General features: G+C 43.2%; 1 protein-coding gene across 1 annotated transcript in view; it reads left to right on the top strand.

Moving 5' to 3' along the window:
• Positions 1–363: 363 nt before the first annotated feature.
• Positions 364–27,085, top strand: part of ptpn13 (protein tyrosine phosphatase non-receptor type 13) — a gene marked incomplete at both ends in the record, with an annotated part of 84,063 nt that continues 57,341 nt past the window's right edge. The window contains 4 exons of the mRNA XM_084169843.1: positions 364–429; positions 587–772; positions 5,336–5,429; positions 22,965–23,567. Coding sequence (XP_084025969.1) covers positions 364–429; positions 587–772; positions 5,336–5,429; positions 22,965–23,567 — 949 coding nt within the window. The remainder of the gene's footprint in view (positions 430–586; positions 773–5,335; positions 5,430–22,964; positions 23,568–27,085) is intronic.

The following is a 27,085-nucleotide window of genomic DNA, read 5'->3' as shown; positions in this document are numbered from 1 at the left end:
CTTTAAAGCTTGTGGTGAACTCTGACTGTTCCTAAGACATTGGAGGCTGTGATGTTGCGTTCTTTGGCAATCGTCTCATTATTCTATCATCAGCAAGCCTAATTCTGAGGGGAAGCTATTTCTCTGCTCTTGGGGAGCTTGCCTGCATTTTTGTCTCAGAACATTTTAGATGAGACATACATACTTCAGCACATTTTTAATAGATGGCAACTTTTAGCTTAGTTTCAGAACAGAACAAAGGGTCAGATTTATTGTTGTATTAGTCAGACGGGAGCCAGGCCTCAGAACTACAGCTACTGCCTTTTTTTTGTGCCTAATTATTGGAAACACTTATCCTGTTTTTTGGAATTCATTTTTTCACAGATGCACATGTACTCCCTTGGAATGACCTTGTTTTGGGGAGCGGACTATGAGATTCCACAGAGTCAGGTACATCATTCATAATCCATAGATGATGCATTCACAAGTTCGAAACGGATTTAACAATCACGTTTTCTATTTGCAGAAATGATGTTTTATGTATACTCATCCTCCCCCTGTAAGTGTTCATTTAAAACCCCTCTGTGATGTCCTGTGTCTGTCTCAGCCGATGAAGCTGGGCGAGCACCTGAACAGTATTCTCCTCAACATGTGTGACGACGGCACCCTGAGCCGTATGTCTGTGCTCACCGTAATGGACGCCTGCAGCACACACATCAGAAATTCTAGCTGCGAACCCTCCTTCACACACATCAGAAAGCTGGTCCGACTGGTGCTGGGCAGCCTCTCCCAGGTAAATAACAACTACGACACATCACTGTTAGCATTTTATAGTGGACCTGTGTGTTTAATACCCCTTATACTTAACAAAATACAGGAAGCTTGGGCGGTATCCAGATTTTCATACCGTTCTTCTGCCATCCCGGGATTTATGGTATTACCGGCATAGCACACAAGGGGGCGCAAAAAAAATGGAAAAAAGCCCATTGGGCGTCTATTACCAGAATGCTAACAAAATTAGCGAAATCAGATGGACGCTGTTAGCTAAATATTAACGAACATAACCATTCTGGGGAACTACGGTAAGCTTCATAATGTAAAATTAATTGACGGGTAAAAGAACGCAATCTGCTTTATCTACTAACGTATTGCACAAGTTGACTGCAGGTATTAACTTAAAGTAGCTACAAATATTTACATTTATTGAAAAACTTCAAATAAATAATTGACTATTTTTTCCAAATACCCAGGTATACGGTATCAAATTGTATTTGTCACATTCGCTGAATACAACAGGTGTAGACCTTACCGTGAAATGCTTACTTACAAGCCCTTAACCAATAATGCAGTTAAGAAAATAGAGTTAATAAAATATTTACAAAATAAACTAAAGTAAAAAAAAGTAACACAAAACAACAATGAGGCTATATACAGGGGGTACCGAGTCAATGTGTGGGGGTACATGTAGGTAGGGGTAAAATGACTATGCATAGATAATAAACAGCAAGTAGCAGCAGTGTAAAAACAAAGGATGGGGTGGGGGGGGGGGGCAGTGCAATTAGTCCGGGTGGCCATTTTATTAATTGTTCAACAGTCTTATGGCTTGGGAGTAAAAGCTGTTAAGGAGCCTTTTGGACCTAGACTTGGCACACCGGTACCGCTTGCCATGCAGTAGCAGGGAGAACAGTCTATGACTAGGGTGACTGGAGTCTTTGACAATTTTTAGGGCCTTCCTCTGACACCGCCTGGTATAGAGGTCCTGGATGGCAGGAAGCTTGTCCCCAGTGATATACTGGGCCGTATGCACTACCCTCTGTAGTGCCTTACGGTCAGATGCCGAGCAGTTGCCATACCAGGCAGTGATGCAACCAGTCAGGATGTGCTCGATGGTGCAGCTGTAAAACCTTTTGAGGATCTGGGGACCCATGCCAAGTCTTTTCTGTCTCCTGAGGGGAAAAGACGTTGTCGTGCCCTCTTCACGACTTTCTTGGTGTGTTTGGACCATGATAGTTTGTTGGTGATGTGGACACCAAGGAACTTAACTCTCGACCCGCTCCACTACAGCCCCGTCGATGTGAATGGGGGCGTGTTCGGCCCTCCTTTTCCTGTAGTCCACAATCATCTCCTTTGTCTTGCTCACGTTGAGGGAGAGGTTGTTGTCCTGGCACCACACTGCCAGGTCTCTGACCTCCACCCTATAGGCTGTCTCATCGTTGTCGGTGATCAGGCCTAACACTGTTGTGTCGTCAGCAAACTAAATGATGGTGTTGGAGTCGTGCTTGGCCACGCAGTCATGGATGAACAGGGAGTACAGGAGGGGACTAAGCACGCACCCCTGAGGGGCCCCCATGTTGAGGATTAGCATGGCAGAGGACCACTGAGCTACAGTGGTCCTCTGTAGCTCAGCTGGTAGAGCATGGCGCTTGTAACGCCAAGGTAGTGGGTTCGATCCCTGGGACCACCCATACACAAAAAAAATGTATGCACGCATGACTGTAAGTCGCTTTGGATAAAAGCGTCTGCTAAATGGCATATTATATTATTATTATATTATATTGTTGCCTACCCTTACCACCTGGGGGCAGCCCGTCAGGAAGTCCAGGATCCAGTTGCAGAGGGAGGTGTTTAGTCCCAGGGTCCTTAGCTTAGTGATGCGCTTTGTGGGCACTATGGTGTTGAACCCTGAGCTGTAGTCAATCAACAGTATTCTCACATAGGTGTTCCTTTTGTCCAGGTGGGAAAGGGCAGTGTGGAGTGCAATTGCATCATCTGTGGTTCTGTTGTGGCGGTAATGCTAATTGGAGTGGGTCTAGGGTTTCCGAGATGATGGTGTTGATGTGAGCCATGACCAGCCTTTCAAAGCACTTCATGGCTACCGACGTGAGTGCTACGTGGCGGTAATCATTTAGGCAGGTTACCGTCGCTTTCTTGGGCACAGGGACTATGGTGGTCTGCTTGAAACGTGTAGGTATTACAGACTCTGTCAGGGAGAGGTTGAAAATATCAGTGAAGACACTTGCCAGTTGGTCTGCGCCTGCTCTGAGTACAAGTCCTGGTAATCCGCCCCGCGTCCTTGTGAATGTTGACCTGTTTAAATGTCTTGCTCACATCGGCTACGGAGAGCGTGATCACACAGTCGTCTGGAACAGCTGGTGCTTTCATGCATGCTTCAGTGTTGCTTACCTCGAAGTGAGCATAAAAGGCATTAAGCTCGTCTGGTAGGCTCGCGTCACTGGCCAGCTCGCGGCTGGGTTTCCCTTTGTAGTCCGTAGTAGTTTGCAAGCCCTGCTACATCCGACGAGCATCAGAGCCGGTGTAGTAGGATTCAATCTTAGTCCTGTATTTACGCTTTGCCTGTTTGACGTCTGAGGGCATAGCGGGATTTCTTATAAGCGTCCGGATTAGTGTCCCGCTCCTTGAAAGTGGCAGCTTTACCCTTTAGCTCAGTGCGGATGTTGCCTGTAATCCATGGCTTCTGGTTGGGATATGTACGTACGGTCACTGTCGGAACGTCGTCGTCGATGCACTTATTGATGAAGCCGTTGACTGAGATGGTATACTCCTCAATGCCATTGGATGAATCCTGGAACATATTCCTGTCTGTGCTAGCAAAACAGTCCTGTAGCGTAGCATCCGCGTCATCTGACCACTTCCGTATTGAGCGAATCACTGGTACTTCCTGCTTTAGTTTTTGCTTGCAAGCAGGAATCAGGAGGGCGAGGGAGAGCTTTGTCTGTGTGTGGAGTAAAGGTGGTCTATAGTTTTCTTCCCCCTCTGGTTGCACATTTGACATGCTAGTAGAAATGAGGTGAAACGGATTTAAGTTTGCCTGCATTAAAGTCCCCGACCACTAGGAGTGCCGCTTCTAGATGAGCATTTTCTTGTTTGCTTATGGCCTTATGCAGCTCGTTGAGTGCGGTCTTAGTGCCAGCGTCGGTTTGTGGTGGTAAATAGACAGCTACGAAAAATACAGATAAACTCTCTTGGTAAATAGTGTGGTCTACAGCTTAGACTACCTTAATATTAGGTATCGCGCACCAACTGTTATTGGCAAATAGACACACACCCCCACCCCTCGTCTTACCAGAGGTAGCTGTCCTGCCGATGCACGGAAAACCCAGCCAACTGCATATTATCTGTGTCATCGTTCAGCCACGACTCGGTGAAACATAAGATATTACAGTTTTTAATGTCCTGTTGGTAGGATAGTCTCAAACGGAGCTCATCCAGTTTATTCTCCAGTGATTGCACGTTGGCTAATAGAACGGATGGTAGAGGCGGGTTACCCACTCGCCGACAAATTCTCACAAGGCACCCGATCTCCACCCCCTGTATTTCCTTATTTTCTTAATGCGAATGATGGGGATTTGGGCCTTTTCCGGGAGCAACATTATATCCTTCGAGTCCGACTCATTAAAGAAAAAATCTTTGTCCAGTTCGAGGTGAGTAATCGCTGTTCTGATTTCCAGAAGCTCTTTTCCGTCTTAAGAGACGGTAGCATCAACGTTATGTACAATACTGCCCATGCCTAAAGTACAGTAATTATCTTAATCAAAATAGTCATATTTTGAACTACAATAGATAACCCTTAACTGTTTTGTGAAGCCCATTGCCAAATGGCAAAGATTGAATGTTTGATGGGGCGCTACTTTACCTACTGTGCTCCAGCTCAGTCAAAGCTCTTCTCTGTCCTGGCATCCCAATGGTGGAACAAGCTTCCCCCCTGACTTCTCTGTCCTGGCATCCCAATGGTGGAACAAGCTTCCCCCTAACGTCAGTACAGCAGAGTCCCAGCCCATCTTCTGAAAACGTCTGAAACCCTTTTAAAGCTCTTTTTAGAGTTTCTTAAAAACACACCACTGCGTTTGTCTTCTCTAACCACCAGCGACTTTGCTGACAACTACTTTGAGGGGAAATTAGCTTGCTATGATTGTGATATGTTGTCTCCCTAGCTACAGTATCTTAAGATGAATGCACTAATTTAAGTTGCTCTGGATAAGAGCATTTGCTAAATGACTCAAATGTGTGACTCAATCCAATATAGCCACTCCCTAGCTTCTTATTGAAGTGCTAGCAGAGGAAGGACAACTTAGGCAGGCTAAAAGGCCATTATCTGACTGGTTACAGCACAACGTAACCAATATACCGTGGTTCACGTCAACCCCAAGGGATCTTATGAAGCCTCAGACAGACTGTTAGATGTCCCCTCCAGCTCCTTTTGTTAACCTCAACCTCTTTTCTTTTCTTTATTCTCTCTCTCCTTCCTGCGCTCATTTTCCCTCTCTCTCTCATTCGCTCTCTCTCATTCACTCTCTTGCTCCCTGTTTTTCTGTCTCTCTCCCCCTCTCTCCATCAGCTGGATGGCCTACTGTCCCAGAGTGATAGGGAGTCTATTCCGGAGAGGAGCAAGGAGATTCGGGAGAGGCTTCGGGGCAAAGGCCTTCCCTCAGGTAACATGTTCTTCACGGTCTCAACCTCCCAACCACCTGCATAGAGGTTCTTAGTGACAGAGAACCTTATCCTCTGTGGACTAACACACATGCATGCATACTGTGGCGTCCGAAATGATTGACACCCTTGATAAATATGAGCAATAATGACTATAAAATAAAGAATTCAAATACTGAGCGATATTGTATGCTAGATTTATTTTTACATTTTATTCTAATACAATTGCTCAGATTTTGTTTTAATACTTTTTTTCTCAACAAGGTAGGGGTTCAAGTTATTGACACCCCTAAGGATTTTTATAAATAAAGTAGTCAAGTTTAGTATTTGGTCCCGTATTTCTACCACACAATAACTAAATCAAACTTTCTGACTCTACAAACTTGGGTGCATTTGCAGTTTGTTTTGTTTCTTTTGATTTATTTTGTGCCCAGTTGAAATGATAAATAATGTATTGTGTCATTTTGGAGTCACTTTTATTGTAAATAAAATATGTTTCTAAACCCTTTTCTACATTTAATGTGGATGCTACCATGATTATAATAAATGGTGAATAATGATGCGTGATAAAAGTACAGCTGGTCAAAGATATTACAGCCAAAACATACTAACCCCTGCTGTTATTGGTAATGGTTTGGTCCTGTGGAACTTTCCCTCATCAGTCATTCAGGATGATCCGTAACCATGGTAGCATCCACATTCATTCAGGATGATCCGTAACCAAGGTAGCATCCACATTCATGTAGAAGTGTTTAGAAACACATTCTATTATTTACAATAAAAGTGACTCCAAAATGACACTGTTTATTTACAACAACAAAAAATATTTTGGGCAAAAAATAATCTGAGACCCATCCAAAACAAACTGCAAATACATCCAACAAATGTGTTTAGTCACAAGCTTGATGTAGTCATTGTCTGCTAGGAATATGGGACCAAATACTAAACTTTTGGCTAGTAATTTCCCCCTTTTTTTTAAGCATACAATATAACTTCATATTTGAATTATTTTATGCAGTCATTATTGCTCATTCATTGCTCATTCATTTAGGACCCCACTACAGACACAGACATACCATGCCTTCAGAAAGTATTCTCACCCCTTGACTTTTTCCACATTTTGTTGTTACAGCCTGAATTTAAAATGGATTCAATTGATATTTTGTATCACTGGCCTACACAAAATACCCCATAATGTCAAAGTGGAATTATGTTTTTAGAAATGTTTACAAACTAATTAAAAATGAAAAGCTGAAATGTCTTGAGTCAATAAGTATTCAACCCCTTTGTTATGGCAAGCCTAAATAAGTCCAGGAGTAAAAAAGTGCTTAACAAGTCACAAATTGCATTAATTCACTCTGTGTGCAATAATAGTGTTTAACATGATTTTTGAATGGCTACCTAATCTCTGTACCCCACACATATAATTATCTGTAATGTCCATCAGTCAACCAGTGAATTTCAAACACAGATTTGACCACAAAGACCAGGGAGGTTTTCCAATGCCTCGCAAAGAAGGGGACCAATTGGTATTGGTAGATGGGTAAAAAAACTGACATTGAATATCCCTTTGAGCATGGTGAAGTTATTGATTAGTGTATCAATACACCAAGTTACTACAAAGATACAGGCATCCTTCCTAACTCAGTTGCTGAGTGGAAGGAAACCGCTCAGGGATTTCACCATGAGGCCAAAGGTGACTTTAAATGGCTGTGATAGGAGATAACTGAGGATGGATCAACAACAGTGTAGTTACTCCACAATACTAACCTAATTGACATTTTACATTTACATCATTTAGCAGACGCTCTTATCCAGAGGGACTTACAAATTGGTGCAATCAACTTATGATAGCAAGTGGGACAACCACTTTTTTTCTTCTTTTTTTTTATGGGGGGGTATAAGGATTGCTTTATACTATTCCAGGTATTCCTTAGAGGTAGGGTTTCAAGTGTCTCCGGAAGGTGGTCAGTGACTCCGCTGTCCTGGCGTCGTGGGGGAGCTTGTTCCACCATTGGGGTGCCAGAGCAGCAAATAGTTTTGACTGGGCTGAGCGGGAACTGTGCTTCTGTAGAGGTAGGGGAGCCAGCAGGCCAGAGGTGGATGAACGTAGTGCCCTCGTTTGGGTGTAGGGTCTGATCAGAGCCTGAAGGTAAGGAGGTGCCGTTCCCCTCACAGCTCCGTAGGCAAGCACCATGGTTTTGTAGTAGATGCGAGCTTCAACTGGAAGCCAGTGGAGTGGGCGGAGGAGCGGGGTGACATGAGAGAACTTGGGAAGGTCGAACACCAGACGGGCTGCGGCGTTCTGGATAAGTTGTAGGGGTTTAATGGCACAGGCAGGGAGCCCAGCCAACAGCGAGTTGCAGTAATCCAGACGGGAGATGACAAGTGCCTGGATTAGGACCTGTGCCGCTTTCTGTGTAAGGTAGGGTCGTACTCTGCGAATGTTGTAGAGCATGAACCTGCAGGATCGGGTCACCGCTTTCATGTTAGCAGAGAACGACAGGGTGTTGTCCAGGGTCACGCCAAGGCTCTTTGCACTCTGGGAGGAGGACACAATGGAGTTGTCAACCGTGATGGCGAGATCATGGAGCGGGCAGTCCTTCCCCGGGAGGAAGAGCAGCTCCGTCTTGCCGAGGTTCAGCTTGAGGTGGTGATCCGACATCCACACTGATATGTCTGCCAGACATGCAGAGATGCGATTCGCCACCTGGTTATCAGAAGGGGGAAAGGAGAAAATGAATTGTGTGTCGTCTGCGTAGCAATGATAGGATAGACCATGTGAGGATATGACAGAGCCAAGAGTGAAAAGGAGGAAGCCTGTACAGAATAAAAATATCCTACAACATGCATCCTGTTTGTAATAAGGAACTAAAGTAAAACTGCTAAGAATGTGGCAAAGAAATTAACTTTATGTCCTGAATACAAAGTGTTATGTTTGGGGCAAATCCAACACAACACATCACTGAGTACCACTCTAAATATTTTCAAGCATGGTGGTGGCTGCATCATGTTATGGGTATGCTTGTCATCGGCAAGGACTATGTAGTTTTTTTTTTTTGGATAAAAAGAAACGGAATGGAGCAGAGTACAGGCAAAATCCTAGAGGAAAACCTGGTTCAGACTGCTTTCCAACAGATACTGGGAAACAGATTCACCTTTCAGCAGGACAATAACCTAAAATAGATGGCCAAATATACACTGGAGTTGCTTACCAAGACGACATTGAATGTTCCTGAGTGGCGCAGTTACATTTTTGACTTAAATCGGCTTGAAAATCTATGGCAAGACTTGAAAATGGCTGTCTAGCAATGATCAACAACCAACTTGACAGAGCTTGAAGAATGTTAAAAAGAATCATGTGCAAATATTGTACAGTCCAAAGCTCTTAGAAACTTAAACAGAAAGCATTGACACGGGGTGTGAATACTTGTGTAAATGAGATTTCTATATTTAATTTTAAATACATTTGGTAAATTACTGAGCATGTTTTTACTTTTTGATTATGGGGTATTGTGTGTACAGTAGATGGGTGAGATTTTTTCTTTAATAAATGTTGAATTCAGGCTGTAACACAACAATGTGGAATAAGTCAAGGGGTGTGAATGCTTTCTCAAGGCACTATACATACATACATACATACATACATACATACATACATACATACATACATACATACATACATACATACATACATACATACATACATACATACATGCACACTGTGCAACCCACTGACCCTCCCAATCAGCAGCAGATCCAGCAGTAGTTTTTCTGAATTGTGTGAAGAGGTTCTGCCCACTGTTCTGTATAATTCTGTGCACAGCTCCAGATAAAACTTCCTGTTCAATACTATGAAGGGATGGTGAAGGGTTCAATACTATGAAGGGATTGGTGAAGGGTTCAATACTATGAAGGGATGGTAAAGGGTTCAATACTATGAAGGGATTGGTAAAGGGTTCAATACTATGAAGGGATGGTAAAGGGTTCAATACTATGAAGGGACTGTGAAGGGTTCAATACTATGGATATTATCAGGACACACTTGACTAAAGCACAGTATAGAAAAATAATGAGTTGGCATGGCCGGGGCGATATGGATGGGAAACCAGGCAAACCATTTCTAGAGGACAACTCATTTTTCAAATATTCCAGCCTGACACCTGACTGAGTATATACATTTACATTTTAGTCATTTAGCAGACGCTGTTATCCAGAGCGACTTACAGTTAAGTGAGTGCATACATTTTTCATACTGGCCCCCCGTGGGAATCGAACCCACAACCCTGGCGTTGCAAGCGCCATTGCTCTACCAACTGAGCTACAGGATTTTACCTGACTGATTTTAATATCTGATCTAAATACTTTCTGCTGAGTCATGTCAGTGTTGCTGCTGTTACTGGGAGGAAGTGATTCACAATGTCAACAGAGAGATAGGCCCTGGTCTGGTTCTAACAGGCTTGGTCTCCTCTAGCTGAGGAAGAAAAGAAAGCCCTGGGGGTGTTACAGTAGGCAGGGGCTGAACCCTGACTATAGAGACACCCTGGTAGGCTGGCATAGACAAGTTGGAACAGTGAACAGTGGTTGTAGTTGATGATCCTTCTTTTAATGGGTGGCATTACCACTGTCCCAATGTTGACTGACTCCCACGCTTCCTGAACCATGGCCAAGAGGGAGGTGCTCAGAAGACTTGTCCGTGGTGAGAGAAAGAAAAGCAGCCCTTGAAATGTGCTTAGCGAAAAGCTATAAGTTAGCGAAAAGCTATGTTAGCTAATAGCTATAATTGGTGTGTATTCAGTATGAAAAATGTATGCACTCACTAACTGTGTAAGTCGCTCTGGATAAGAGCGTCTGCTAAATGACTAAAATGTAAATGTATACGATTGAAAGTGTACAGTGAGGGGAAAAAAGTATTTGATCCCCTGCTAATTTTGTAAGTTTGCCCACTGACAGAAATGATCAGTCTATAATTTTAATGGTAGGTTTTTTTGAACAGTAAGAGACAGAATAACAACAAAAAAATCCAGAAAAACGCATGTCAAAAATGTTATAAATTGATTTGCATTTTTAATGAGGGAAATAAGTGTTTGACCCCCTCTCAATCAGAAAGATTTCTGGCTCCCAGGTGTCTTTTATACAGGTAACGAGCTGAGATTAGAGCACACTCTTAAAGGGAGTGCTCCTAATTTTAGCTTGTTACCTGTATAAAAGACACCTGTCCACAGAAGCAATCAATCAATCAGATTCCAAACTCTCCACCATGGCCAAGACCAAAGAGCTCTCTAAGGATGTCAGGGACAAGATTGTAGACCTACACAAGGCTGGAATGGGCTACAAGACCATCGCCAAGCAGCTTGGTGAGAAGGTGACAACAGTTGGTTGCGATTATTCGCAAAAGGAAGAAACACAAAATAACTGTCAATCTCCCTCGGCCTGGGGCTCCATGCAAGATCTCACCTCGTGGAGTTGCAATGATCATGAGAACGGGGAGGAATCAGCCCAGAACTACACGGGAGGGGGGGGGAGTGTTATGTAACCATTGCATGGTATTGATTATAGTTCCTAAGCTGGTCTGGGTTCAGTACTAATTGAAAACATTTTTAAATACTTTAGCTGGCCTTGATTTGAGCATGCCTGGCACAATGGAACCAATAGAAAAGTCTCGAAAGACCAACCACCTGGCACTCCAGGCAGGCTAAAGCAAAACCTAGAAATATTTGAAAGATTTAAAAAGTATAGTATTTGCTAAGCTGGTCTGGTGGTGTTGGTGTATTTTAGCTTTGTTTCTTTCCAAGAGTCAGGAGAACCAGCCTTAAAGGAAAGGTTCACCCATTTTGTATGTTGTATTGTTTTTGTGCATCTCTGAGTGATCTATCGATTCCCTGGGTCATCTCATGTTTTAATGTGTATCTGAGTTGTTCGCGTTCAAGCAGGCAGAAATCTGGCCGGTACGACGTAGCACTGTGATAAAGTCGCTCTCACTATACTGGAAGTTAATAGGAATACGACTTTTCGATCGCGAAAACGTCTATCATACATGTCAGATTTCAATACTGGCTGATGTCATAACTCGGGAGGATGTATTTTCTCGAATGAACCATTGATCATATTTTTTGCGATATTCCTACCTCGAGAAATGTGTAATTTAACGGAGGGTCAAGCACATTTTTCTTGTCTGTCTCTTTAGTCCAGGGTGCATTGCAGGGTGCCGTTGCCATAGATATTATATAAAGGAGATTGGAATCCAATGAATGAAGGACCGTATAACGCCCCACCCAGCAGAATGTTGACCGTTCACGTTGTCATCCTACGTCACGCGGTTGCTAAGTTAATCGTCACACAATTCCTTCTCAAAGTCAGTGTATATGTCAAGAAACATGCCTTCTTTCCTCAAGTATGTAATGTCACGATTCCAAAGCTATATGATACTACAGATGGCAAGTTAATTATCTCACATCTCAGAAAAAAGTTGGGTATTTGAGCTAGCCCCCAATAGACTTCCCATTCACTCCTTTAAGAAGAGCACTCCTTGTCCCAGAATCGCCCAGAATGCACCGCATGGCCCATTGACGTAGCGTGGGCAATGTTTCCCATCTCCTCAAAAGTATACAGTGGGGGAAAAAAGTATTTAGTCAGCCACCAATTGTGCAGGTTCTCCCACTTAAAAAGATGAGAGAGGCCTGTAATTTTCATCATAGGTACACGTCAACTATGACAGTCAAAATGAGGAAAAAAATTCCAGAAAATCACATTGTAGGATTTTTTTATGAATTTATTTGCAAATTATGGTGGAAAATAAGTATTTGGTCAATAACAAAAGTTTCTCAATACTTTGTTGTATACCCTTTGTTGGCAATGACACAGGTCAAACGTTTCTGTAAGTCTTCAAGGTTTTCACACACTGTTGCTGGTATTTTGGCCCATTCCTCCATGCAGATCTCCTCTAGAGCAGTGATGTTTTGGGGCTGTCGCTGGGCAACACGGACTTTCAACTCCCTCCAAAGATTTTCTATGGGGTTGAGATCTGGAGACTGGCTAGGCCCCTCCAGGACCTTGAAATGCTTCTTACGAAGCCACTCCTTCGTTGCCCGGGCGGTGTGCTTGGGATCATTGTCATGCTGAAAGACCCAGCCACGTTTCATCTTCAATGCCCTTGCTGATGGAAGGAGGTTTTCACTCAAAATCTCACGATACATGGCCCCATTCATTCTTTCCTTTACACAGATCAGTCGTCCTGGTCCCTTTGCAGAAAAACAGCCCCAAAGCATGATGTTTCCACCCCCATGCTTCACAGTAGGTATGGTGTTCTTTGGATGCAACTCAGCATTCTTTGTCCTCCAAACACGACGAGTTTATATTTTGGTTTCATCTGACCATATGACATTCTCCCAATCCTCTTCTGGATCATCCAAATGCACTCTAGCAAACTTCAGACGGGCCTGGACATGTACTGGCTTAAGCAGGGGCACACGTCTGGCACTGCAGGATTTGAGTCCCTGGCGGCGTAGTGTGTTACTGATGGTAGGCTTTGTTACTTTGGTCCCAGCTCTCTGCAGGTCATTCACTAGGTCCCCCCGTGTGGTTCTGGGATTTTTGCTCACCGTTCTTGTGATCATTTTGACCCCACGGGGTGAGATCTTGCGTGGAGCCCCAGATCGAGGGAGATTATCAGTGGTCTTGTATGTCTTCCATTTCCTAATAATTGCTCCCACAGTTGACTTCTTCAAACCAAGCTGCTTACCTATTGCAGATTCAGTCTTCCCAGCCTGGTGCAGGTCTACAATTTTGTTTCTGGTGTCCTTTGACAGCTCTTTGGTCTTGGCCATAGTGGAGTTTGGAGTGTGACTGTTTGAGGTTGTGGACAGGTGTCTTTTATACTGATAACAAGTTCAAACAGGTGCCATTAATACAGGTAACGAGTGGAGGACAGAGGAGCCTCTTAAAGAAGAAGTTACAGGTCTGTGAGAGCCAGAAATCTTGCTTGTTTGTAGGTGACCAAATACTTATTTTCCACCATAATTTGCAAATAAATTCATAAAAAATCCTACAACGTGATTTTCTGGATTTTTTTTCTCAATTTGTCTGTCATAGTTGACGTGTACCTATGATGAAAATTACAGGCCTCTCTCATCTTTTTAAGTGGGAGAACTTGCACAATTGGTGGCTGACTAAATACTTTTTTTCACCACTGTATCTGGTTGCTAAGCAAATCTTAGACTCCACTCTGTGAGGCACATCAATCTGCAGGTTGAACATGGTGAGATTGTAGACTCCTAAATTGATAGTGCAGTTTGTTTAGGGGATTTTACAGCTAACTAGCTGTGTTTACATGCTGATATTGTCAGGTATTGTGTGTAGCTACATTTTCTAGGCAGCCAGCCAGCCTGCCCATAGAGAGCATTGCATTGTGGATTTTGTAGTCTACTTGAGCTGCAACAGATTTCCACGACAATTTTCCATGTTGCTTTTTCACAAAAAATATTGTTCTCACATATTGTTAAAGGAATGAGTGGATTTGGGTGGATTTTTCCTTTTAAACATCGTTTTCACACACAGTTCTAGGCTATAGTTCCAATCAGAGTTAGATTATTTGTTACATTGTATTTTTTAAATTTGGTCCGGTTAGTTTTTCACATTGCTAAATGTAAAACTAACTATAATGTCTAAACAAAATCACGCGTTCATGCAAGTTATTTGTTTATTGGAAAGAAATGCTCACGTTAAATCCATCTGATTATCTAGAACATAAATGTAAATATATAAAAATAGTTTCCTTACATTTTTTAGCGGTGACTAATGTTACTGCCAAGGCAGCAGCTACTCTTCCTGGGGTCCAGCAAAATTAGGACAGTTATACATTTTAAAAACATTACAATACATTCATAACAGATTTCACAACATATTAAGTGTGTGCCCTCAGGCCTCTACTCTACTACCACATATCTATAACACAAAATCCATGTGTACATGTGTGTAGTGCGTATGTTATCGTGTGTGTGTATGCATGTCTGTGCCTATGTTTGTGTTGCTTCACAGTCCCCGCTGTTCCATAAGGAGAATTTGTATCTGTTTTTTAAATCTAATTTTACTGCTGCATGAGTTACTTGATGTGGAATAGAGTTCCATGTAGTCATGGCTCTATGTAGTACTGTGCGCCTCCCATAGTCTGTTCGTGACTTGGGGACTGTGAAGAGACCTCTGGTGGCATGTCTTGTGGGGTATGCATGGGTGTCCGAGCTGTGTGCCAGTAGTTCAAACAGACAGCTCGGCGCATTCAACATGTCAATACCTCTCACAAATACAAGTAGTGATGAAGTCAATCTCTCTTCCACTTTGAGCCAGGAGAGATTGACATGCATATTATTAATGTTAGCTCTCTGTTTACATCTAAGGGCCAGCCATGCTGCCCTGTTCTGAGCCAAATGCAATTTTCTTAAGTCCCTTTTTGTGGCACCTGACCACACGACTGGACAGTAGTCCAGGTGCGACAAAACTAGGGCCTTTAGGACCTGCCTTGTTGATAGTGCTGTGAAGAAGGCAGTGCAGTGCTTTATTATGGACAGACTTCTCCCCATCCTAGCTACTGTTGTAATAATGTTTTGACCATGATGGTTTACAATCCAGGATTATTCCAAGCAATTTAGTCTCCTCAACTTTCCGCATTATTCATTGAGATTTAGGGTTTAGTAAATGATTTGTCCCAAATACAATGCTTTTAGTTTTTGAAATATTTAACTAACTTATTCCTTGCCACCCATTATGAAACTAACTGCATCTCTTTGTTAAGTGTTGCTGTCATTTCAGTCGCTGTAATAGCTGACGTGTATAGTGTTGAGTCATCCACATACATAGACACACTGGCCAGTGTGTCGTTAGTAAAGCCAGTGGCATGTCGTTAGTAAAGATTGAAAAACGTAAGGGGCCTAGACAGCTGCCCTGGGGAATTCCCGACTCTACCTGGATTTTGTTGGAGAGGCGTCCATTAAAGAACACCCTCTGTGTTCTGTTAGACAGGTATGCTTGATAATGTCAAAAGCCGCACTGAAGTCTTAACAAAACAGCCCCCACAATCTTTTTATCATCAATTTCTCTCAGCCAATCATCGGTCATTTGTGTAAGTGCTGTGCTTGTTGAATGTCCTTCCCTATAAGCGTGCTGAAAGTCTGTTGTCAATTTGTTTACTGTGAAATAGCATTTTGTCTCGTCAAACACCATTTTTTCCAAAAGTTTAGAAAAAGGGTTGGTAACAGGCTGATTGGTCAGCTATTTGAGCCAGTTAAGGGGGCTTTACTATTCTTAGGTAGGGGAATAACTTTTGCTTCCCTCCAGGCCTGAGGGCACACACTTTCTAGTAGGCTTAAATTGAAGATATGGCAAATAGGAGTGGCAATATCGACCTCTATTATCCTCAGTAAGTTTCCACCCAAGTTGTCAGACCCCGGTGGCTTGTCATTGTTGATCGACAATAATACTTTTTTCACCTCTTCCACACTTACTTTACGGAATTCAAAATTACAATGTTTGTCTTTCATAATTTGGTCAGATATACTTGGATGTGTAGTGTCAGTGTTTGTTGCTGGCATGTCATGCCTAAGTTTGCTTATCTTGCCAATGAAAAAATCATTGAAGTAGTTGGCAATATCAGTGGGTTTTCTGATTCAATGAATAATGGAGTTTGCCTTTTTGCCCAAAACTTCTTTTAAGGTGCTCCAAAGCTTTTTACTATCATTCGTTGTCTTATCTTTGTTTCATAGTGTAGTTACTGTCCCCACTACAACAAAAAAACAACGTAAATATACTGAATAAAAATATAAGTGCAACAATTTCAATGATTTTACTGAGTTACAGTTTATGTAAGAAAATCAGTCAATTGAAATAAATTCACTCAGCAACCAGCACCGACCACCCCTCCCTCAGACGATCCCGCAGGTGAAGAAGCCAGATGTGAAGGTTCTGGGCTGGCGTGGTTACACATTGTCTGCGGTTGGGAGGCCAGTTGGATGTACTGCCAAATTATCTAAAATGACGTTGAAGGTGGTTTATGGTAGAGAAATTAAACATTAAATTATCTGGCAACAGCTCTGGTGGACATTCCTTCAGTCAGCATGCCAATTGCACTCTCCCTCAAAACTTGAGACATCTGTGGCATTGTGTTGTGTGACAAAACGGCACATTTTAGAGTGGCCTTTTATTGTCCCCAGCACAAGGTCATGCTGTTTTAATCAGCTTCTTGATATGCCACACCTGTCAGGTCGCTGGATTATCTTGGCAAAGGAGAAATGCTCACGAACAGGGATGTAAACAAATTTGTGCACAACATTTTGATAGAAATAAGCTTTTTGTGCATATGGAAAAATTCTGGGATCTTTTATTTCAGCTCATGAAACATAGGACCAACATTTACGTGTTGCATTTATATTTTTGTTCATTGTACATGTAATTTTGTCCTTGAAACATTTAATGAATTCCATTCATTCCTATGGAGGACGGTTCCTAATGAGGAGTCCCAATATGGCCGACCGGTGGCGACAAAGCCTCTCAATGGCCAATACATAGCATCAGCAATCCAGGGTTGATATAAATCATTGACCGCACCACGGTATGAATGGAATCTGACCGAGACCACCCTTTTTGAGCGAACCACGGTGCGTTGGTTAGTGCACTCCCAAGCACGGATAGTGTTCACACCAGTCCAAACGAACCGAACTAAGGGGGAAAACATGCCAGAGTTCAGAAGAAAAAAAAACACTCCAAACCAATTTGGTGTGAAAATACACACAAATAGTCTTAGTCACTTGTGTGTTTCTTTTCTTTCTGCAGATCAGACATTTCAGTGGTTAGGGTTGAAGTGTTCTGACTGTGGAGAAAATGCTGTCATTGCTTTGTTTTTCATGCTGGGCGACGTGATTTCTTTTCATTCTGCTTTAGTACCACAGCTCTGACTGTCCTGTGTCAGCCTACCCATGCCCACCACCACTAATAGTACTAGATAAACCTCAGGCAACAATTCTCTGAATGTTGCAACTAAGAATGAAAGGCCAATGGAGCCTGAAAACCAAGTTTCATTTATTTGTATTTTTTTTTGACTCACTCTTGTCCTTGTTTGTCTGCCTCCATAGCAACAGTGTTCCTGGAAAAATGTCAGCCTGTCTTTTATATGTTCTGTTTTACTGTAGAGAGGGAGCCATATGCTTTGTAGATTAAAGCAAGGTACTACATGCAGTATTTTATAGGCCTGAGGGCCCCTCCCCCCCACTCACTCACTCACTCTCATGTCCAAGACTTACTCAGTGTGTAGATAGCTGATATAGAAGATGCTACAGGGTCATATGTAACTCTGTGTTGTTGTTTTTTATCACACTGCTTTGCTTTATCTTGGCCAGGTCGCAGTTGTAAATGAGAACTTGTTCTCAACTGGCTTACCTGGTTAAATAAAGGTGAAATAAATAAATAAATAAATATGAACAGTACAGTTTTTAACCAGTAGTCTGTATTAGATTCAGGAGGAACATTTCAAAACATTGGACATTTTTGTTGGAGTCTTTCAAAGCACTTTACCTTAATTCTCTTTATTAGTATGTGAAACTTAGCCTTCCCGTTTCAAAGTAAAATGTTATTTTTAAGGTGCGTGTGTTTTTATACAGTCTTAATTGTACATATTTGGACAGATGGATATGTAATCTTCACTTCAACACTATTGACAGATAAAGGTAACCTAATTTAACAAATGACACTGAAAGATTATACTTTGCAATCATTTATTCATCAAATATTAACATGCAATTCCATAGTGCGGAAAAGATTAAGGACACCCCTAGCTTCAATAGCTGGTGTTGCCCCCTTTGGCTGAAGTAACTTCAAGTAGACGTTTCTTGTAACTGTCAATCAGTCTCTTCCATCGACTGGGAGGAAATTTTTGACACTCTTCTTTACAGTACTGTTTCAACTGTGTTTTCTTGCGTGCACGGCCCGCTTCAAGTCCCCCTACAGCATTTCGATAGGATTGACATCTGTGCTTTGACTCGGCCATTCCATTACCCTCCATTTCTTATTTTTGAGCCATTCTGTTGTAGCTTTGCTTTTGTGTTTTGGATCATTGTCCTGTTGCAAGACCCATGTTCGGTTCAGCTTTTTGACAGATGGCCTCAGAATTCTCTGGTACAATATAGAATTAACGGTTGACTCAATGATGGCAAGTTGGCCCTGAGGCAGCAAAGCAGCCCCAAACCATAATGCCACCGCCTCCATGCTTTACGGTTGGCATGAGGTTCTTCTGTTCAAAGGTAGTGTTTCGTTCTCTCCAAACATGGCGTCTGACATTGCGTCCAAACAACTCCACCTTTTGACTCATCCGTCCAGAGCACATTGTTCCAGTAGTTTTGGTCTTTACCCAGGTGTTGTCTGGCAAACATCAGTCGTGTCTACATATTCTTTTTTTGAGAGCAGAGGCTTCTTCCTCCTTGACCTGCCATGTAGGCCAAATTTGTGCAGTCTCTTTCTGACAGTTGACTCATGCACTTCCACATTGATTGTGGCAAGAAAGGCCTGTAGATCCCTTGATGTTACCCCCGGGGTTCTTAGAGACTTCTATGAGCATCTTTCGGTCAGCTCTTGGGCTGAATTTGGTCTGGAATTTTCTCCATTTGTAGATGAGCCATCGGACAGTGGAATGATGTACATTGAATTGCTTAGAAATGGATTTGTAACCCCTCCCAGACTCATGGGCATCACTACTCTTTCTTCTGAGGGCCTCTGGTAGGTCTTTTGAACTTGGCATGATGTGTTAAATACCATACACCCATATGGTTAAGACCAAACCAGACCAAGTTTTTTTTAATATGGTTAAGTTTATCTCTAATAATTTTCTGATCATTTGCACCTGTTTTGGTGAACCTGATTCAAATTGGAGCCATTTTATGTGATGGTAAAGGTAGGGGTGTACTAAGGAAAATGCATTTTTGTTTATTTTAATTGCATAACATTTTCAAAGTAAATTTTTTTGTGTGTGATTTGTTAAATTTCTTTACCTTTATCAATGAATGCTGTGGGAATTTAGCTCAAATATCCATTTGTCCAAATATGTACAACAACAAAAAAAGACCACTTTTTCACGACTTCATTAAATCAGTCTGTCTACAATTGGGATTTATAAAAATGTGTTAATCCAATAACCTGTAAAACTGCGAGAGGTTTTATTATACTAATAGATTTTTCCAGCATGGTCCCAGATCTGTTTGTGCAGGTTTTTCAACTCCTATTGGTCAGTGTCACAGCATTGTCAAGACAACACAAACAGATCTGACACCAGGCTTGTGCCTTCGGAAAGTATTCAGAACCCTTGACTTTTTTTTCACATTTTGTTACGTTACAGCCTTATTCTAAAATTGATTAAATTGTCCCCCCCCATCTACACACAATACCCCATAATGACAAAACCAAAACAGGTTTTTATACATTTTTGCTAATTTATTACAAATAAAAAACTAAAATATCACATTTACATAAGCATTCAGACCCTTTACGCAGTACTTTGTTGAAGCACCTTTGGCAGCAATTACAGCATTGAGTGTTCTTGGGTACGACGCTACAAGTTTGGCACACCTGTATTTGGGGAGTTTCTCCAATTCTGCTTCTCTGCAGATCCTCTCAAGCTTGTCAGGTTGGATGGGGAGTGTTGCTGCACAGCTATTTTCAGGTCTCTGCGGAGATGTTCGACCAGGCTCTGGCTGGGCCACTCAAGGACATTGAGACTTATCCCGAAGACTGGTCTCCCAGTCCCTGCCGCCGAAAAACATCCCCACAGCATGATGCTACCACCACCCTGCTACACCGTAGGGATGATGCCAGGTTTCCCTCAGACGTGAAGCTTGGCATTCAGGCCAAAGAGTTCAATCTTGGTTTCATCAGACCAGAGAATCTTGTTTCTCATGGTCAGAGTCTTTAGGTGCCTTTTGGCAAACTCCAAGCGGGCTGTCATGTGCCTTTTTTACTGAGGAGTGGCTGCCGTCTGGCCAATCTACTGTAAAGGCCTGATTTGGTGGAGTGTTGCAGAGATGGTTGTCCTTCTGGAAGGTTCTCCCATCTCCACAGAGGAACGCTGGAGCTCTGTCAGAGTGACCATCGGGTTCTTGGTCACCTCCCTGATCAAGGCCCTTCTCCCCCAATTGCTCAGTTTGACCAGGCGGCCAGCTCTAGGAAGAGTCTTGGTGGTTCCAAACTTCTTCCATTTAAGAATGATGGAGGCCACTGTGTTCTTGGGGACTTTCAATGCTGCAGAATGTTTTTGGTACCCTTCCCCAGATATGTGACTCGACACAATCCTGTCTCGGAGCTCTACGGACAATTCCTTCGACCTCATGGCTTGGTTTTTGCTCTGACATGCACTGTCAACTGTGGAACCTTATATAGACAGGTGTGTGCCTTTCCAAATCATGTCCAATCAATTGAATTTACAACAGGTGGACTCAAAGTTGTAGAAACATCTCAAGGATGATCAACGGAAACAGGATGCACCTGAGCTCAATTTCGAGTCTCATAAGAAAGGGTCTGAATACTTATGTAAATAAGGTATTTCTATTTTTAATTTTGATACATTTCTAAATACCTGTTTTCGCTTTGTCATTATGGGGAATTGTGTGTAAAAGGAAAAGGTGGAAAAAGTCAAGGGGTCTGAATACTTTTTGAAGGCACTATATTCGAAAGTATGTGGACACATTCCTTCAAATTAGTGGATTTGGCTATTTCAGCCACACCCGTTGCTGACAGGTGCATAGAATCGAGCACACAGCCATGCAATCTCCATAGACAAACATTGGCAGTAGAATGACATTACTGAAAGTACACCTGTGGTACACTTTCTAATTAGTCCCTAATACAGTAGGTTATATCCCTGTTGTCTGATTAATTAGTCCCTAATACAGTAGGTTATATCCCTGTTGTCTGATTAATTAGTCCCTAATACAGTAGGTTATATCCCTGTTGTCTGATTAATTAGTCCCTAATACAGTATGTTATATCCCTGTTGTCGGATTAATTAGTCCCTATACAGTATGTTATTTCCCTGTTGTCTGATTAATTAGTCCCTAATACAGTATGTTATTTCCCTGTTGTCGGATTAATTAGTCCCTATACAGTATGTTATATCCCTGTTGTCTGATTAATTAGTCCCTATACAGTAGGTTATTTCCCTGTTGTCTGATTAATTAGTCCCTAATACAGTAGGTTATATCCCTGTTGTCGGATTAATTAGTCCCTATACAGTATGTTATATCCCTGTTGTCTGATTAATTAGTCCCTAATACAGTATGTTATTTCCCTGTTGTCTGATTAATTAGTCCCTAATACAGTATGTTATATCCCTGTTGTCTGATTAATTAGTCCCTATACAGTATGTTATTTCCCTGTTGTCTGATTAATTAGTCCCTAATACAGTATGTTATTTCCCTGTTGTCTGATTAATTAGTCCCTAATACAGTATGTTATTTCCCTGTTGTCTGATTAATTATTCCCTATACAGTAGGTTATTTCCCTGTTGTCGGATTAATTAGTCCCTAATACAGTATGTTATTTCCCTGTTGTCTGATTAATTAGTCCCTAATACAGTATGTTATTTCCCTGTTGTCGGATTAATTAGTCCCTATACAGTATGTTATTTCCCTGTTGTCTGATTAATTAGTCCCTAATACAGTATGTTATTTCCCTGTTGTCGGATTAATTAGTCCCTATACAGTATGTTATATCCCTGTTGTCTGATTAATTAGTCCCTAATACAGTATGTTATTTCCCTGTTGTCTGATTAATTAGTCCCTAATACAGTATGTTATATCCCTGTTGTCTGATTAATTAGTCCCTATACAGTATGTTATTTCCCTGTTGTCTGATTAATTAGTCCCTAATACAGTATGTTATTTCCCTGTTGTCTGATTAATTAGTCCCTAATACAGTATGTTATTTCCCTGTTGTCTGATTAATTAGTCCCTATACAGTAGGTTATTTCCCTGTTGTCGGATTAATTAGTCCCTATACAGTATGTTATTTCCCTGTTGTCGGATTAATTAGTCCCTATACAGTATGTTATTTCCCTGTTGTCGGATTAATTAGTCCCTATACAGTAGGTTATTTCCCTGTTGTCGGATTAATTAGTCCCTATACAGTATGTTATTTCCCTGTTGTCGGATTAATTAGTCCCTATACAGTATGTTATTTCCCTGTTGTCTGATTAATTAGTCCCTAATACAGTATGTTATTTCCCTGTTGTCTGATTAATTAGTCCCTATACAGTAGGTTATTTCCCTGTTGTCGGATTAATTAGTCCCTATACAGTATGTTATTTCCCTGTTGTCGGATTAATTAGTCCCTATACAGTATGTTATATCCCTGTTGTCTGATTAATTAGTCCCTATACAGTATGTTATTTCCCTGTTGTCAGATTAATTAGTCCCTATACAGTAGGTTATTTCCCTGTTGTCGGATTAATTAGTCCCTATACAGTATGTTATATCCCTGTTGTCTGATCTACCTTCTGTCTTTCCCCTCAGGGAGGAGTGCAGCCCCGCGGGTACTGGAGCGCTACAAGGCCCGTAGTCAGGAGCAGGCATCTCTGAACCGTGGCATGAGTCGCTCCATGGGCTCCCTCCCCATCCAGGACCTCCTGAGAGGTGAGGAGGTGGCCCCGCCTGGTCCCTACCCGCCTTCGGATAACCATCCTGGGTCAGAGTCCTCCGCAGACCCGGCCCTCTACTTCCAGGCCCAGCAGAGAGGCAGGCCGGTCGAGCTGGACAGGAGGTCCCTGCCCTATAGAGGAGACTCAACAGCCCAACACAAGAAGAACTGGGCGTCTTCTGTAGACCTGGCCCACATAGACCCGGATATGCTCCGCTTTGGAGCCCTTGAGGATGCCAGGCGGGGTAGCAGTGCCCTCAGTACCCGCTCAGGCGGAAGGCACAAGTCAGCCTCCCGGGTGTCCCGGGACAGAGACCGAGACGGGGAGAACCGCTACTCAGACTTTGGGGGGTTGGAGACGCACAGGACGAAGGCCCACCACCGCTCAGCCCTGTCGGTCAGCTCAGCTCTGACCTCAGCCTATGACCGGATCAAGGAGAAGCAGAGGAAGCTGCAGGTCCTCCGCCAGGCCATGGACGGTGAGACCCCTTTTTTCCTGTTTCTAATGGTAGGATAGTAAGGAAGAGATTGAAACGTCAGGGGCACTGACAGGAGAATGGCTGAGACGGGGCTTGGACCACTATCCCAGGGGTTATGTAGACCAGAGTCCATCCCACTATCCCAGGGGGTATGTAGACCAGAGTCCATCCCACTATCCCAGGGGGTATGTAGACCAGAGTCCATCCCACTATCCCAGGGGGTATGTAGACCAGAGTCCATCCCACTATCCCAGGGGTTATGTAGACCAGACTTCTCCATGGACGGTGAGTCCTGCTGCTGTGAATCTAAACCTTGGCGTCGAGTTGATGATTGATAACTAACTAGTGAAGGGCTGTCAAGAGACTCAGCTGTTGAGATGTTTGGAAAGGAAGGTGAAAAAATGTGTGAGACGACGTGAACGGAGCGGACCAGAGCAGAGAGGCTGACTGGTTGGTGAGATGTTCAGGACGGTCTGGATGTGTTTTAGTGGTGCTGTGTTGTGCCAGGTGCATCCCAAATGGCATCCTATTTCCTATAGTGAACTCATTTTGACCAGAGCCGTATGGACCCTGGTCAAAATAGTGCACTATAAAGGGAATAGGGTACGATTTGGAACGCACACCCAGAGTGCGTGAGACAGGGTGGCTGTGGTTTCCAAATGCCTGCTTCTAATAAGAGACGGGATAATTCTAGACCTTTAATGCTCTCTCACTTATAGCCAAGTCTGCCTCTCACACACACACACACTGGTGCATGATTGACACTGCTTGCATGCTGTAACGAGCCATGAGAGCCATAAGCTACTTGCCATATCGCATAAGCTACTTGCCATGGCACTTATTTAATTTCTGAGTCTACGTATATGAAGTCATGTGTGACGTTAATTTTTACATCCTTCTCTAATGCAGCGCTCTCTGTCTGTTGGCCATCTGGAGGCTTGGGGGAGGGCTGGATGGATGGATGGAGGGAGGGAGGGAGGGAGGGAGGGAGGGAGGGAGGGAGGGAGGGAGGGAGGGAGGGGGGGAGGGAGGGAGGGAGGGAGGGAGGGGGGGAGGGAGGGCGGGATGGAGGGAGGGAGGGAGGGAGGGATGAACGGGCTCCTATAATAAACCTCAGGCCTTCCTACCCAGCCTGCCTTCCTACCCAGCCTGCCTTCCTACCCAGCCTGCCTTCCTACCCAGCCTGCCTTCCTACCCAGCCTGCCTTCCTATCCAGCCTGCCTTCCTACCCAGCCTGCCTTCCTACCCAGCCTGCCTTCCTACCCAGCCTGCCTTCCTACCCAGCCTGCCTTCCTACCCAGCCTGCCTTCCTACCCAGCCTGCCTTCCTACCCAGCCTGCCTTCCTCTCCAGCCTGCCTTCCTCTCCAGCCTGCCTTCCTCTCCAGCCTGTCTTCCTCTCCAGCCTGCCTTCCTATCCAGCCTGCCTTCCTATCCAGCCTGCCTTCCTCTCCAGCCTGCCTTCCTATCCAGCCTGCCTTCCTATCCAGCCTGCCTTCCTCTCCAGCCTGCCTTCCTATCCAGCCTGCCTGCCTCTCCTCATCTGCGTCCCAATTGGCATCATATTCCCTATTTAGTGCACTACTTTTGAACAGGGCCCATGGTCCTCTGGTTGAAAGTAGTTTACTATATAGGACAGGGATGGGCACCTGGTGGCATCAGCAGTTTTTCTCTTATGTCAGTCGCTGACAATCATCCAATTAGCCCATGTCAGCAAAAACATTAATCTAGCCAGCTATCTAAACTTGTAGTAATCATGGTCGATATACTGACTGGAGGCCCCCCATTGATTTTGTTAGTCACTCTCGCGCAGATATCATATTAAACACTGCAGACATTTCTTTCCACCCTATGGCAAAATTAGTAGAATTGCAAAATGTGTAGAATTTCAGCATACTTGCATTAAACTACATAATGTTCTCTACGCCCGATGGCAGAATGTGTAGAATTCCAGGAAATGAACTCTAAAACAATTCTCCTTTATTTTTCTCTCCGCTGTCAAGAGCAGGGCTGCTAAAATGTTTTGCTCGCGGGGGGGCTACATAATTTTAATTTAGGGCCCCCAAAAAGCTAGGGCCTGCTCTGAATTCATGTGTGGGTATGGATGTTCGTACGCAGAACCGCGCGCAACTTGTGGCTCCTCATGATAAATTCAGATTTTGTGGCCCCCACCCCCATTTTTGGGGGGGTCATTTTTAGCAGACGCTCTTATCCAGAGCGACTTACAGTTACTGCATTTTTTTTTTTTCATAATTTTTTTTCTTCATACAGTATACCCATCAGAGTTGCCCTATATGGCCCAAAGTTGCCATTTGGGACACAAACGCTTCTCTCCTCCAGCGTTTTCTAACTTTATATCGCTGACTGACTGAGCCGCCAACCAGAGGCATTATTTTCCTTGACACTGTGGCTTTTTCCCTGGCGGAGGCTTTTTCCCTGGCTTTTTCCCTGGCGGAGGCTTTTTCCTTGGCTTTTTCCCTGGCGGAGGCTTTTTCCCTGGCTTTTTCCCTGTCTGAGGCTTTTTCCCTGGCTGAGGCTCGGCCCCCTCCATGTGCTTATTCTATCTGAGCTGTGGACAGGTTCTCTTTCTTTAATGTGGGGGTCTGTCTCCCTCCTCCCATGCAGAGCGGTGTACTGTAGCAGGGAGAATGAAACAGTCATTGCTCCCAGTCAACCTGAAAATAATGTAGCTCAGGGATGTAGCTCAGTTGGTAGAGCATGGCGTTTGCAACGCCAGGGTTGTGGGTTCGATTCCCACGGGGGGCCAGTATAAAAAAATAAAATAAAAATAAGAATAAGAATAATGTATGCACTCACTAACTGTAAGTCGCTCTGGATAAGAGCGTCTGCTAAATGAATAAAACAAAAATGTAAAAAAAATATTATAGTCCATGCTGATGTGAAGGAATGTTGGGTCATTTTAAAGGGATACTGTGAGATTCTACTTCCCCAGAGTCAAATGAACTTGTGGATACCATTTTTATGTCCCTGCGTGCAGTATGAAGGAAGTTAGCATTGCTACTGTACCTGTAGACTTCCAGTCGTTGCGCTAACGCTGGCTTGCGACACTATCGCTAACTTTCGTCATACTGCACGCGGTATCCTCACATCAAACTGTGAAATAGCCATCACTAGCACACTAGAGGCTGCTGCTGCCTATTGAAATCACTGGGCACTTTAAGAAATGGAACACTAGTCACTTTAATAATGTTTACATATCTTGCACTACTCATCTCATATGTATATACTGCATTCTATTCTATAATATTCTACTGTATCTTAGTCCATGCCGCTCTGTCGTTGCTTGTCCATATATGTATATATTCTTAAATTCCAGTCCTTACTAGATTTGTGTGTATTGGGTATATGTTGTGAAATTGTTAGATATTAGGGCGGCAGGTAGCTTAGTTGTTAAGAGCGTTGTGCCAGTAACCGAAAGGTCGCTGGTTCTAATCCCCGAGCCGACTAGGTGAAAAATCTGTCTGTGCCCTTGAGCAAGGCACTTAACCCTAATTGCTCC

Source organism: Coregonus lavaretus (assembly GCF_964263955.1).
Source record: "Coregonus lavaretus genome assembly, chromosome: 10".
In the NCBI taxonomy this organism is placed as follows: Eukaryota; Metazoa; Chordata; class Actinopteri; order Salmoniformes; family Salmonidae; genus Coregonus; species Coregonus lavaretus.
The sequence above is the reverse complement of the archived record's forward strand: the minus strand, read 5'-3'. Positions and strand labels throughout refer to the sequence as shown.